At 42.2% G+C, this 14,557-nt stretch overlaps 1 protein-coding gene across 1 annotated transcript; it reads right to left on the bottom strand.

The window, feature by feature from the left end:
- Window positions 1–10,771, bottom strand: LOC308333993 (solute carrier family 22 member 6-A; the record flags this gene model as incomplete). Its single annotated transcript, XM_080790549.1, has 10 exons — window positions 1–92; window positions 750–962; window positions 2,279–2,387; window positions 3,415–3,626; window positions 4,103–4,200; window positions 5,526–5,649; window positions 6,990–7,158; window positions 8,183–8,337; window positions 9,335–9,438; window positions 10,415–10,771. 10 exons carry the CDS (start codon window positions 10,769–10,771, stop codon window positions 53–55), a joined length of 1,581 nt encoding a protein of 526 aa, XP_080646675.1. The 3' UTR covers window positions 1–52.
- Between the last annotated feature and the right edge of the window lie 3,786 nt (window positions 10,772–14,557).

Below are 14,557 nucleotides of genomic sequence, written 5' to 3'. Positions count from 1 at the left end.
GCTGCTTTCTGCCAACGGCATCCATCACTCTGATCCTCATAGAAGACTGGTGTCATACTGCCCTCCTCTCCTTCTCCTGTTCCTCCTCACTGCTGTGTGAGAATTATACAGTATATCACCTTCACGCCTCTATGATAACTGTGGAAGACAGTTATGCAATGTACAGTTGTTGAAACCTAACTGTTTTTAACTACTTAACCCTTCAATTCTTTGTTAAATGAACCTTAGTTTCAAGTTTACTGTACTTGGACTGCTTTTTTCGTCAACACCGAATCTTTTTTCGTCAACACCGAACCTACCGAAAGTAGGCTCACGACGTGTTGCAAAGCGATGCTTCATAAGCTTAGTAGATCGGCTATTTTTGGCGAATGTTTCCCTCGAGAGTATGGATGCTGGGGTTCAAGTTAGATGTCAGTGATTACAGACCATATTCCATAACTGGAAGGTCACAGATTCAATCCTTGCACCAAGCATCCTGTTAAAGTGTGTTTGAGCAGCACCCATGCCAACAGTACAAAAACAAACTCTGTTGGCAGTACAAACTGTGAAATATCACTTGACACACACCATATCAATATATATAACTCATATCCAGTCAATGTGACCTTGCATGTCAACACAATAAAATCCTTCGTGTTACATTTTGTAACTGTACAATGTACATATAAGTGGTTAAGATTTGCTACAGTATGTGCCAGAGATCACCGAAATGGTCTTTTGAAAAAAATAAAAAGACAAATTATTTAGACCTGGGGTCGGATCGTTCCACATCCTCGATAGTGTCAGGCAGCCGCATATTGGCTGTTTCAGGCAGGAAGACGGTGAGAGCAGAGCCCACTATGGTGCCCAGGCCAAACAGAACCATGGGGGCCTGCTCACTGACCGGCCTGAGTAGGTAGATGATGGGAACCAACACTCCCCCAACCCGGGCACACATGGAACACATACCAATTCCATTCTGTCTGTCAGAGAGAGAGAGAGAGAGAGAGAGAGAGAGGCCAAAGACAAAAAAAGGCAGAAAAACAGATAATATGAAATGGGGTGCATGTGTTTGGTCCGACATACTAACAGTCCGACACTCTACCCAAAACCTAACCTCACAGGAAGCCACGGGTTAGTTTTAACCTGTCACAGGTGAGTTTTAACCTGCTACGGCATAGTTGTAACCGGCCACGCACGTCAGGAGCGACAATGTTGTCGGACTAATGCCTGTCGGACTGTTAGACTTTTTTTCTTTTTACGTTTTTGGCTTTTTGCCTTTATTGATTATATTCTACATACAAGGGGAATATAAGGGGGCATTTGAATCAGCAAAGGACAACCCAGCCTTTTTTTGATTAAATTCTGTGTATTAAAGTCTATTAACACAGTGTCAGTGCTACCAGATTGTCATTTGAGGGAAGGAGGACAACACTTGCTCAGTTATAATGTTTTTGGCTAGTCACCTACATTTAGCTAGATAATAACCACAGCCCATTTAATGTCAACTTACCACAGAGAACAGCACACAGCCATAATTAACTGAAACCCACACTTTCTATCGCGAGAGGACATTCTTGGAATAGTCATCAGCGGTCACGGTATATCAGGGCCAGGGCCTTTTCCATGCCAAGGACCCCCAAATAGCCATAACCTCTGGCTGCAGCCTCCCTGCTGTGAAATAGCTTTAAAAGTAAAAAATAAAAAAGTGCGCTTGTCTGAGATCATTATCTCCACCAGGCCTGTTAAGTCGTGGGTTGCAGGTTTTCTACATCATATAGTGCACCTTAAGATATATGTGGCACCCCTCTATGGGCAAAAGTGAAAGTGCTTTTGGAGATGTGCTATTATATAGAGCAGGGGTCGCCAAATTATTTTGGGGGGGTCCCCAAATTATTATAATTTTTTTGCAACTGAATGGCTGGAAAATGGAAATGAAGAGTTTACATAATAGTACACATAGTACAGTACATGCATATGTACACCTTCCCTAATGATTATATCTGGTTTCAGTATTTATTCATGGTGTATGGTCTCTATTATCAAGGTTGTTGTAGCAGTCAATTTATATTGGGGGTCGGGAGGGGGCGGGGCGGGGGACCCGAGACATTGCCAAAGCATTGCCGGGGGTCCCCGTTGAGAACCCCTGATATAGAGGCCCCTCAAATTTTTATCACACATTGAGGGACCTCTAAACTCAATGGGGGTAAATCGGACACTAGGTTGATTTGAACAAAAACTATTCAGGAGGATGCTATACGCACATGTCTGTCTCAAGGTGTCTCATTATGATGCTCACCTGACCACAGTGGGGAAGATCTCAGCCGAGAAGATGTACACGATGGACAGAGAGGCACTCACTCCAAACTTCCCAACCATGGCCAGGACCGTTCGTATGGTGGAAAGGTCTACAAGAAAGATGCAGTGTAACTTCCCAACCATGGCTAGGACATTTCTTATAAAGGTTTATAAGAGAGATGCAGTGTAACTTCCCAACCATGGCTAGGACATTTCTTATAAAGGTTTATAAGAGAGATGCAGTGTAACTTCCCAACCATGGCTAGGACATTTCTTATAAAGGTCTATAAGAAAGATGCTTGGTTACAGTGTGCTTCCCAAGCAGTGGGTCGGGAGGGCACCCATTGTTGGGTGACACTCATTTTGTGTGGGTCACGAGCAAATATCACCTTTTTTTACATTTCCTATATAAAACAAAAACACTACGCAGATTGGCTATTAAAAAAAGGGGGGGGGGGGGGGGGGATACAGTAAGTGGTTAATTCATTCAAGTACTGTTGTACCGGTACTTGAAAAATAAAATCAACCTCACTTGATCTATTTTGAGTTATGGCTTTACTACAAACATTGAAGTCCCTGGTCAACCAGAGACTATCTGCTGCTGCTGAAGAGATATTTGGGGTCGTTGGAAGAATTCTAACAGAGTACGAGGATGAAGCTTTCCATATCAAGCAAGAAACTGACCGCCAACGCAGACTACTGGATATGGTTTTACAACCATTCGTCAAACTACACAGATCCGGTTGGTAAAACCTTTACTATGTTTAATCTAACCGTTAATGTTTGAACACAGTTGGAAGAGGAGCTGGTTGAAACTTTGCATCGATCCATTCATGTTAGGGTTAAACTTGCATTCAAAAACATTCTCTCTGGATATATCTGATAGCAATAGGTTGTAGCTAATGATAAATTATATTTGAGGAACAAATATTTCGTCTGTATAAATTTATTTCGGACCGGGGTTGATTTGATCCGTTTTCTGCAGCTGTCTAGTGGGATCTAGGAGGCTGTTGGTGGCAGGCTCACAGCTAGTGATAGCCTACTACTTTCGGCTCCGCTAAACCCAGTGAAAAAGCGTACAGTACTAGTGTGGAACCACCGTTAACATGTCAGATCATGTGCGTCTGAGCTCCATACCGTTGGGAATGAAGACGGTGAGCAGGCAGGCGATCCCAGCCACCGCTAGGAAGGCCAGCTGAGAGAACCTGCGGGAGCGGTTGAGGGTGAAGAGGATGATGGTGCGAGCGGGCATCTCCACCAGACCAAAGATCATCTGAGTGAGGTAGATGTTCATCCCAAAGTCTGAGATGTTGAGGGACAAGCCGTAGTAGACTAGAACATTGATGAACCTGAGGCAGAAGGAAAGAAGCAGGGTGGTGAATGAAAGCACACACACACACACCTGATTCTACAGTCATCGTTACCCAAATATGGAGTGTGTCTAACCACGACGTGGTATCATGGAATCAGCAAACAAATCAGTCAGCTCCATATATGAGGAAAAATGGAGCAAAGACTGACAGATACTGAGACTACATACTGTACTATATGTGGGCATATCAGTCAGCCCGAAATCTAGATGTGAGGGCCGTGTAGGTGTAGCTGTAGCTCCCTGAACCTCTAGTTTTCTAAAATAGCTACATGCTCACAGCACGTTTGCTATTCGCCGTACGATGAAGTATATAGGGCTTAAGTGGTTAAAAGGTCGGCCGCTCTATGTTTACCAGACTAACGTTAACAAGAGGGTCCTTGTTGCCTCTGGTTTGCTGGAGCCCGCCACAACCTCGCAAACCTCCAGAACCAGAGGTTGTAAACAGATACTCACCATAAGTAAAATAGTATCAGCGACTGCTTCCTCATATTTGGAGTTCGGACAAGGTCAATCACAGTGTGTTTTCTCCTCTCTTCTTTGTTGTTACAGCCCTGTGAAAAGAAAAACATCACCTTTTGCATGAGAAGAAGCTTGCAGTCAGGGTTTAAAGGGGAGCGTACTCAAGTTCCCTCAGCTCAGACGTCAGAAGTATAGAACTGATTGGGGAAAACAATAAGGGTGGTTAGAAAGTGTGACAGAAGATCATGTAGACTGCAAAAGGAACATTTTCAGTCAGCCACGGTATAATCCATGATACATGAAGTGAGAAGCAAGCAGCATAGAAGCCAGGGAGCACTGACACAGTTCCTTGTCTACCAAGCAATATGGCTAATATGGTAGGCCCCTATGTGAAACCATGTCAATTAAATCAAAGCATTTCTTTTTTTTTAAAAGATGGGCAACCGAGAAGCATGGTTTTAAAAGAAATGCTCTGAAATAAGGTAAACTTGGTATGCATTATTTGAAGGGTGTACTTGTACATCAATCTGCCTCATGCTACCTAAACAGGAGATGGGCTCCTGCCCTATGGGCCTCATGGCTCGGCAAGGCTTACTTACTATTTTGAACATGCTTGAACATTTAACATTAAGGCCTAATTTGCGGCTCAACGCCAGTTGCGTTGAGCCGCCCCACATCCGAAACGGTTGAGAAATGACAGTTACCGTGTGGGGGTCCCCACACGGTACAATAAACACAATGTTTTGGGCCAAACAAAGAATTAGAAAGTAGAAAAAAACGGCAGGTTACAATACTTTTTCTTCTTTGTAATTATTTGTTTGGTCCAAAATATTGTGTTTGTTGTCATGATTTTTTTCACGACTCGAGTTGGCTTCGTACGACGCTTAAAAGGTCTTTAAAAAAATAGTTTTTGGGCCTGGCGTCGTCATGAAAGGGGGCGGGACTGCGACGCTCTATACTGTACTGTCATTGTACTGGCACACCCGAAATCATCATATATACAGTTAATATGTGCGTGATGGGGCGCAGCCAATCCTTCCGCATTTCTCCGCAGTCCACTTCCTGTTTAAGCGCTGTCTTGAAACCCTTGTTTCTCAGAATCTAGGCTGCATCTGAAGAGAAATAGTGGGACCTGAGCTGGTGTCAACAAAAATGTGTAGCCAGCTGAAGAGAAATAGTCGGACCTGAGCTGGTGTCAACAAAAATGTGTAGCCAGCTGAAGAGAAATAGTCGGACCTGAGCTGGTGTCAACAAAAATGTGTCGCCAGCTTCCGCCACAGAGGAATGTGGGCGTGGAATTCTCTCCATTAATTGTTAACATTCTGCAAGATGCAGCTGCCTCCCTCCACCTCCATGCCATGTTTGCTTTACTGATTGTAGCAACTTCAAAATGGTCAATAAGCCCAAAACGCGTTACCTGGCATAGCTCCAGACCCTCCTGGAGCGGCTTCCCATTCACCCGAGCCGCTTTCCGGATCAGCTTCCATGCTTCCTCATTCCTGTCATTGGCCATCAACCAGCGAGCTGACTTCGGTAAAAGCCTGACAATGTAGAGAAGAGGTGTTCCTCAGTCGTGCACCTTAATCTCATGTACAACTCGCACCTTAATGTCTATATCATGTAAGGCACCATTTCCCGAACAATGGGTCTGGACCCATCTGTGGGTCACAATCCATTTTTTATGGGTCACAACTTGAGTAAAAAAAACAAATCCTACATAAAATAACCTTGCAATATGATGCAAATAAACACGTAGTGTACTTACTAGTTTGGGTTCTGGGCAAATGTCTAATCTCTCTTTTGAGTCTTGACCTTCAATGTTTGGGATCCACAGTACAGTGTGTACATTGTAGGCCAATGCACCTTATGTCAAACCTCATGTATGTACGGCATATTGTAGCGGATGCATATGGTACAGATGTGTAAATATGTAGATAGCTTTAATATTTTCCTTTCTCACCACCATTGCTCCACTTCATGTATTTTGTTATTTTTATTTCTCCCCCAAAAAATATGAAATAAATCACACCTGTGTGAACTGAGTGGTGCTACTCCCCTCCCCCCCTCCTCCTCTCCTCTCTCCCTATCTGCCCCCCCCCCCTCCTCCTCCTCTTCTCCCTGTCTCTCTCATTAGCAGGCAACAGTGCAGCAGTAATACTATCTCTCTCTCCGTTTCTGGCACAACAGCGCCCCTACGGGTACACATACTGGTGCTCATTAACGTCACATAGGTGAACACGGACATTGCTGTTCCTTGGAGTGGTTGCACCACTCAAAAATATAACGAAAGAACACGGCCGCCACACATTCGGACAATATCACACATCAGAACCAAGGACATGTGTTGTCAATGAATCTAACATGGTTAAAATGGAGTTTGAAGTTACAATGTGTTCGTAACTTCAACTGCAGATCAAATTGGTTAAACTAAAATGTATCATCCATTGACTGTCAAATGTTCCATTACATTTTTTGCGTTCAGTCTCATGTCACAGTGTTCAGTCTCATGTCACAGCTTTCAGTCTCATGTCACATTGTTCAGTTTCATGTCAGTGTTCAGTCTCATGTCAGAGTTCAGTCTCATGTCACAGTGTTCAGTCTCATGTCACAGTGTTCAGTCTCATGTCACAGCGTTCAGTCTCATGTCACAGCGTTCAGTCTCGTGTCACAGCGTTCAGTCTCATGTCACAGTGTTCAGTCTCATGTCACAGTGTTCAGTCTCATGTCACAGCGTTCAGTCTCATGTCACAGCGTTCAGTCTCGTGTCACAGTGTTCAGTCTCGTGTCACAGTGTTCAGTCTCATGTCACAGCGTTCAGTCTCATGTCACAGCGTTCAGTCTCATGTCACAGGCGTTCAGTCTCATGGCACAAGCGACTCACCAGAAGTAGAAAACGAAGATGAAGCCTGGTGCTGAGATGGCCAGCTGGAGTTTGCGCCAGTCTCTGATGAGATATGCCACTCCTGCCAGCATGATGTAGCCAAAACCAAAGAAGAAGTCCGTAATGACGGCAGCCAGCATCCGCTGCTTAGATCCTGTCCACTCAGTGCCTTCACATGAGGTAGACCACACAGGGACGCATGAATTTGTATTGCTTGTGTATAAATATACCAAGAAACTAGAACTATGTCAAGTTCGTCGTTTTAAATATGCACTTTCAACATCATATCCATATTTGGCATTATAGGCAAAAAAGTTTAACTTCAAAGCTTTTATTCTTTGAATCTTCAAAAAAATAGTAGATGTACAAGTACTTCATTGGTTAAAGAAAACATTAGTTCATCAAGTTTAAAGGGACACTTCACCCTTTTTGCAAAAAAGAAATATGTTAATGACGGGTGTCTTTATGGGTGTAATATGTGGTTTTGGATTTTAGCAGTGAGCCCAGTGTCTCTGATGTCATCGGCACTGGACACTGGACTGGACTCACTTACTTCCTGGACTACAACAAGGACTGTATAAAGAGGACAAGAAGCGAAGACCGTAAGGGCGCCGCCATGTTGCTCACATGGTGCTCCATGGAAGGAAAGAAACATGCGCAATGGGCTTTCTGCAGCCAACACTTCCGCGTTCAGCTTCCTTGGTTTGGTTGGTCCATGTTTCTTTCCTTCCATGGAGCACCATGTGAGCAACATGGCGACGCCCTTACGGTCTTCGCTTCTTGTCCTCTTTATACAGCCCTTGGACTACAAGTTTTAAGACAGCCCCTCCCCCTATCCACAAGGAGGAGCAGTGCACCAAAGCATTATGGAAATTGTAGCAGTGAGACACTGCTAAAATCAAAAATATCTAAAACCACATATTACACACATAAAGACCCATAAAGAAAGTGTTGTAAATCTTCTAAATGTCATTAACATATTTTTTTTGCAAAAAGGGTGAAGTTTCCCTTTAAGCGATCAAGCAGGTTCTTGCACAAAACTATATTTCTATTTCTGGGAATCCTGTAGAAGCATTTGTGTTTTTGGGTAGCATAAACTGAATATACAGTATAGAAATGAAGACTTTAAAATACCAAAAGTATATGATTAATATACGGCATTTCCATTTGATATAGGTTTTAGTTGGACTGACCTAAGACAAATACATTCATGATGACACCAGAGATGGACATTCCAACCACAAAGCGTAGCAATATGTAGATGTAGTAGTTGGGGGCGAAAGCAGCACCAACCCCGAAGACTGCCTGTATGGTCAGACTGAAGAGGATAATGGGCCTGCGTCCATACCTGCAACAGGAGGAATAAAAGAAAGAAAAAATAATTACACCCGTGTGAAGTGAGAGGCGCTCTTATCATTATACATCATCATAAATCATCTCATGAACAACTGCATTTATGTGATTGGTTGGTTAAATATACGTCATATTTGGCGGACATTTGATCAAATTTCTCTTTTCATTGTAGATGGCAAATATGAGACGTGTGGGGACAAGATGAAGTAAATGTTCCCTTCATTGTCAATGGCATTTAATGTTTCGGACATTTGACCTAATTTCTCCATTCATTGTCGATGGAAAATATGTGTGGGGGGACAAGATGACGTAAATTCTGCCTTCATTGTCAATGGCATTTCATGTTTGTGCTTGCGGACATTTTGTGGGGACAAAAGCTGTATATAGGAGGGGCTAGCACCCCTCAAAAAAATCACACCTGTGTGAAGTGAGGGACGCTAATAAAGTCTAACTCATGTTGATTAGGTGATGTAAAACAAACGGTGCAAACACAAACATTAAACGCCATTGACAATAAAGAGACAATATGACGTAAATGACACATTATGACGTAGATTTTCCCTTCATTGTCAATGCGTTTACAAAACAAATATTTAACTAAAGACAAACATTAAACCTGTGTATACTGTAGGAGAGGCTAGCGCACACACGTGCTCTATATGTGCTATTTTGTAGCCCCTCCTATATACAGGGTTAATGTTTGTTTTTAGTTCAATGTTTGTTTTAAAAACGCCATTGACAATGAAGGGAAAATTTACATCATCTTGTCCCTAACACAAACATGAAATGCCATCAACAATAAAGAGAATGTAATGTTTGTTTTGTCACCGTTTGTTTACATCACCATTCACTATTACATCACCTAATCATAGCAACGACTTTAATATTAGCGCCCCTCACTTCACACAGGTGTGATTTGAGTGTAAAAACTACTGATTTAGAAGGCATTTTTACAATGGGCCTCAGGTCTTAATGGGTTAAGACAAACTTACGTGTCAGCTAAGGCACCAAAGGCAACAGCTCCAACAAGCAGACCAAACATGTAGATGGAGGAACCGATGTGATTCAATCTGGCTTCATCACACACCAGGTCCCACTGTCAGGAACAGAGGAAAGAATGTGAATGTGAATCTTTTACTACACAAACACTTTTCTAAGACACATAGGCCCCTTTTCCACCGGTTGGGAAGCGGTTCAGTTCTTTTTGGTTCATAGTCCATGAGCCAGAGCTCCAAAATTGGAACGTTAATTATGAATTGAGTAAAACGATACCTATATTAAATTGTTATCACCATGACACTTCCCCAGTTGATTATTTACACAAAGACAATGATGTATTGTATTACAAATATTAAAAATGTAAATATGGGTTAGGCATTAGATAGGAAAATATGCAAAATAATTAAAATATGAAAAAGCTACTACTGTGGAAGGGTTATCATATATGAATTTACTTATATTGATCCTATACACAATTTAATATAGGTATGGTTTTGCCCACTCAATTCATAATTAACGTTCCAATTTTGGAGCTCTGGCTCATATGGACTAAAAACTGGTTCTGAACTGAACTGGTTCCCAGCATGGTGGAAAAGGGGTCATAGACACATGTCCATGTCATTTCTTTGTCAATATTCACATTGGGTAAATTCAATGCACAAGCCATGGCACAAGACAATGTCTTGATTAAAACGTTTGATGTCGTGGTTACCCACATCAGCAGCAATGATACCAAATGGCGCTTTGTATATCATCAGCAATGTCAGAGAGGCCTATCTGTCCTTTAAGTCTCCAAGGAGGAGTCCAAAGAGGAAGGGTTCATAAATCAACTGCTCTGCCGCCCGTAGGTCCACATGTCATGGCTGAGACTCAGAGGAACAGTTGTGAGGTTGTGTGGAGAGGCCTCAATAGCCGCACTGCAGGACCCTCAGCTCTCCCACCAGCCTCGGCACGTCTCTAGTATCACTAGGGCTACACTCTGCATTCCTACATACAAACTCTCGTTAGGTTTACTTTAAAGTTTAAACATCTAACACCTACAGTTTTCAAGTCTCTGCCACGGTGCTACTCACCTCCGTCACCACAGTGCTGTAATAGGTCTCCTGGCTATACTCCCAGCCTCCTTGGCAACTCCCAGGGTGACGGCTATGGTTAGCAGCCAGAGCAGCACTATGGTTGAACTTGGCCATACAGGACAGCTCTGGTCGGCCATCTGGGGACAACAGGAGGCTGAAGTTGTAGCCTGAGGGGGTTGGAGAGTCAGCTGAGGGCCACGCAGAGCGGCACAAGTGAGGAGGTATGGCTCCGGTGAAGACTGACACCAGCATGTGGAACGCCAGGAAGATCTGAGGTAGGCTAATCCACACGTACAAGATCTTCTGAAACTTCCCAAATCCCCCGATGAGAGAGAGGATTTCATCAAAATTCATTTCTCGAGATCTTTAGAGAAGGATCCTTCTAAATAAAAATACTGGTGGTCTGCCGTACAGTGATCCTAAAAATGACCTCTTGGTCGAGGGCAGCTAAACCGAGCTCAGTGTCTCAACCGGATCCATATGATAAATAGTTTTCAAGTCTTTGCATTCAGATGCAGAAAGTTACACCTGTAGAGCAGGCTGCAGCTAGCTACATGCTGACACTGGTGGTTTCACAGTGATATAAGCATGCCCTGATGTGACCCAGAGGCAGGAGGGGGGACGAGAGTCTGTGTTGATGCTTGATTTAGTCCATCCCTTTCTCTCCCACCCCCATATAAACCCAACCCCTCAACTCAGAGTTGGAGATCCAAGCAATTTAATGGTTTGAAATGTCATCAACTTCATATTGATAGTTTTTTTATTTAACCGTTACATTTGTAACCAGGATATGCACATTGAGATTAACAATCTCTTTTGCGAGGACCAACCAAAATAGGCAGCATAGCAGTGCAAACACACCTGTATACAGGGCATGACATTAAACCATAAACATAAATACAAAACAGGCAGTATGCTTGTCAAAAATCACACCCGTGTGAAGTGAGGGGCGCTAATATAGTATAAGTCTAACTCATGTTGATTAGGTGATGTAAAAAAAAAAAAACGTTATTAACAATAAAGACAATATGACGTAAATGACACATGATGATGTAAATTTTCCCTTCATTGTCAATGCGTTGCAAACATTGAACTAAAGACAAACATTACATCTGTGTATAAGAGGGGCTGGCGCCCCTCAAAAACACAGAACAGAAGTTTACCATGAATTCAATTATGATAACATCAGGGATCTATATTATTTGGGCATAAAAGGGACAAGGAAAGACAGATACAGTATAGAGAGCTCCATATATTGGCATAAAGGGATACAAGCAGACAGATAGAGATCTCCATATATGGGCACAAAAAGGACACAGACGGTTAAAACGGGTGCTATGGCAACGGATATAACGGGTATTGCATTCTAGGGTGGGGTATGCATTCCCGATTGTCATTGTTACCAACTTGCCTTGTTCCCAATTAGGCCAGTGCCCGATGGGAACAGGTCTAGTTATTTAAAAGCTAGAAGTGAGACCAATTCTGCAAGAGAAACGCAACCAAGGGCAGAGAGATAGAGTAGAGAGAGAGAGAGAGAGAGAGAGAGAGAGAGAGAGAGAGAGAGAGGTGAGACACGTGAGGCAAGACACCCAGAGCCAGATTCGAAGAGTTCTTGCAACACACAAACATGTTGTCATGTGGCAAGGAGTGGAGCCTCCAGGCATCCCACAATTTGCAAATGGGATATAATACTCTATGGCTATAGAGTGTCGCAGTCCCTCCCCCTTTCAGAACAACGAGTGGCCCAGGAAATGAATCCCAATGCATTTTTCCCCATAGGCATTTCTTATTTTTTTTATTTAAAGACCTTTTAAGCGTCGTACGAAGCCATCTCTTGTCATGACAAATCATGACAACAAACACAATTTTTCGGGCCAAACAAAGAATTAGAAAGTAGAACACTTTTTTTGTTGTTTTTCTTCTTTTTAATTATTTGTTCGGTCCAAAATATTGTGTGTGTGTTGTCATGATTTGTCACGACAAGAGTTGGCTTCGTACGACGCTTAAAAGGTCTTTAAATAAATAATTTAAGAAATGCCTATGGGAAAAATGCATTGAGATTCATTTCCTGGGCCACTCGTTGTTCTGAAAGGGGGAGGGACTGCGACGCTCTATATGCACACAGAATAACTCTTCCTCCTTCCTGGCCGCTCCCCTACTTCCTTCACAGGTGTTACTGATGATAAGGCTCTGTTCCATTTAGTGTGCCATGGTTCTCAAACTTTTTTATTTCAATTTCAAGGACCCCCATAACTCTGAGAGTAGAGTGCATTTATACACTCAAATGAGAGTCCTCTACCCCTGTCGCTGATTTGTTGATGGCCGATTGTAATTTCATTTTTATTGCTTTATTGCTTCTTGTAATTTTTTTGAAGGGCGCTAGCCCCTCCTATATTGCTATAGTGTAGATTTTGTCCTAACACAAACATTAAATGCCATTGACAATGAATGGAGAATTTACGTTATATGTGGACGAGCAAATAGGCTATTTCGGTCCTACACAAAGATTAATTAAATTTCCATTAACAATGAAGCAATAGACAATTAGAGCAAATAGACATGTTACGTCATGATGACAAATTCTCTGACACAAACATTGATATCTTGTATATTAGAGATTTGAGAGAAGCGATTGCTATCGAGGGAACTTTGAAAGCAGGAGTTAGCCCAATGGATGCAAAGATTGAATTGTCTAGGATAAGGAAAGAAAAGTGGATACAATCTAACAGGGTATTGGAGAATATAAGACATAAGACTGCAGTTTGCAGAAAAAGGAATACAGACGCGAGGAGAATTGCTAGAGGTTTAACAAAACTGACAGAACCACGGAAAGGAAAATTGGAAGATTCAACAAAAAACGTACAGAAATATGTCGTGATAACAATGTACAAGTAGAAGAGTTAGCCATCCTAAGATCAAAGAGAAGTTTCGTTCGAGTGATGAATATGTTTGTAACAATGAAGATAAGAACTTATTTAATGATATCTTTAAAAGTAAATTAGAGAATGGAAAATATAGTGTTTACATAAGAATTGGTATATTTGTCATATGTGTAAAAAATATCTTAATAAAAAAGACAAATGCCCCCGATGTCGGCGGCTAATGGTTTGAAACTTATTGTTGTACCAAATTATCTCCAGTTAGCGGAATTTCACAATAATTTAATTTCCAAGAAAATATTGTTTCAGAAGATATAGTCCTGAAAGACAAACTTATTAATATAGAGATGATGATGCAATTAACTTTCCTATGACCCCTTCTGAAGCTGGTATAACTTATTGAAAGAAATCTTATAAGAATGTTGTTCACCATACGACTGATACGAGTATTAATCCTGAGCAGGCGTTTGTTGAAATCCACATTATCAGTTTTATTCAAATAGTAAGATGTATCAAGAAAGAAGATCCTACAGGATCACTGTTACTTTACAAAGATAAAGATGCCATTGTAGAAGGGATTGAGGATATCAAAGAGGAAGAGACAAATCCATATGTACGATGATAAGAGCGTACTGTATTCTCCTGTTTTTTGTGCCTTCACCTGTGTGAAGTGAGGCGGAAAATTATCCATTCATTGTCAATGGGAATTTAATGTTTAATGTGTAGGACAAAGTTTGTGCACATACACCAAAAGCTGGGGAGGGAGGACTAACCATTTTTACTACAACATGCTTTATGCATTCGATGTCAAACCACAGGTTTCTGGGACTGTTCCACATGCGAATCCCTTGGCTCTCAAAGGGCACGGGCGGCTGCAATTCGAAACTGGCCCCTGTAAAATCTGAATGGACCGGGACTAAATTCACTAATGACATCTACAAGTTGCACACCACCACAATGGGCTTTAATTGAGGAACTCCACCACCTGCTTCATGCTGTCAATGCCACCATCATGGACAGTCAGCTCTCGTTCAAAACACACATCACTGCTGTCACTCAATCCTGTAGGTTTACACTCTACAACGACCGTTCCTCACACAGGAGTCAGCCCAGCTCCTAATCCAGACAACAGTCTTGTCAAAACTTGACTATTGTAACTCCCTCCTTACTGGCCTACCGGCATGTGCACTTACATAAGCCTCTCCAAACTGATCCAAAATGCCGCAGCTCGCTTGGTCTTAAACCAGCCAAAATTCTAACG

This window comes from Protomyctophum bolini, assembly GCF_963924005.1.
Source record: "Protomyctophum bolini genome assembly, chromosome: 19".
Lineage (NCBI taxonomy): Eukaryota > Metazoa > Chordata > Actinopteri > Myctophiformes > Myctophidae > Protomyctophum > Protomyctophum bolini.
The sequence above is the reverse complement of the archived record's forward strand: the minus strand, read 5'-3'. Positions and strand labels throughout refer to the sequence as shown.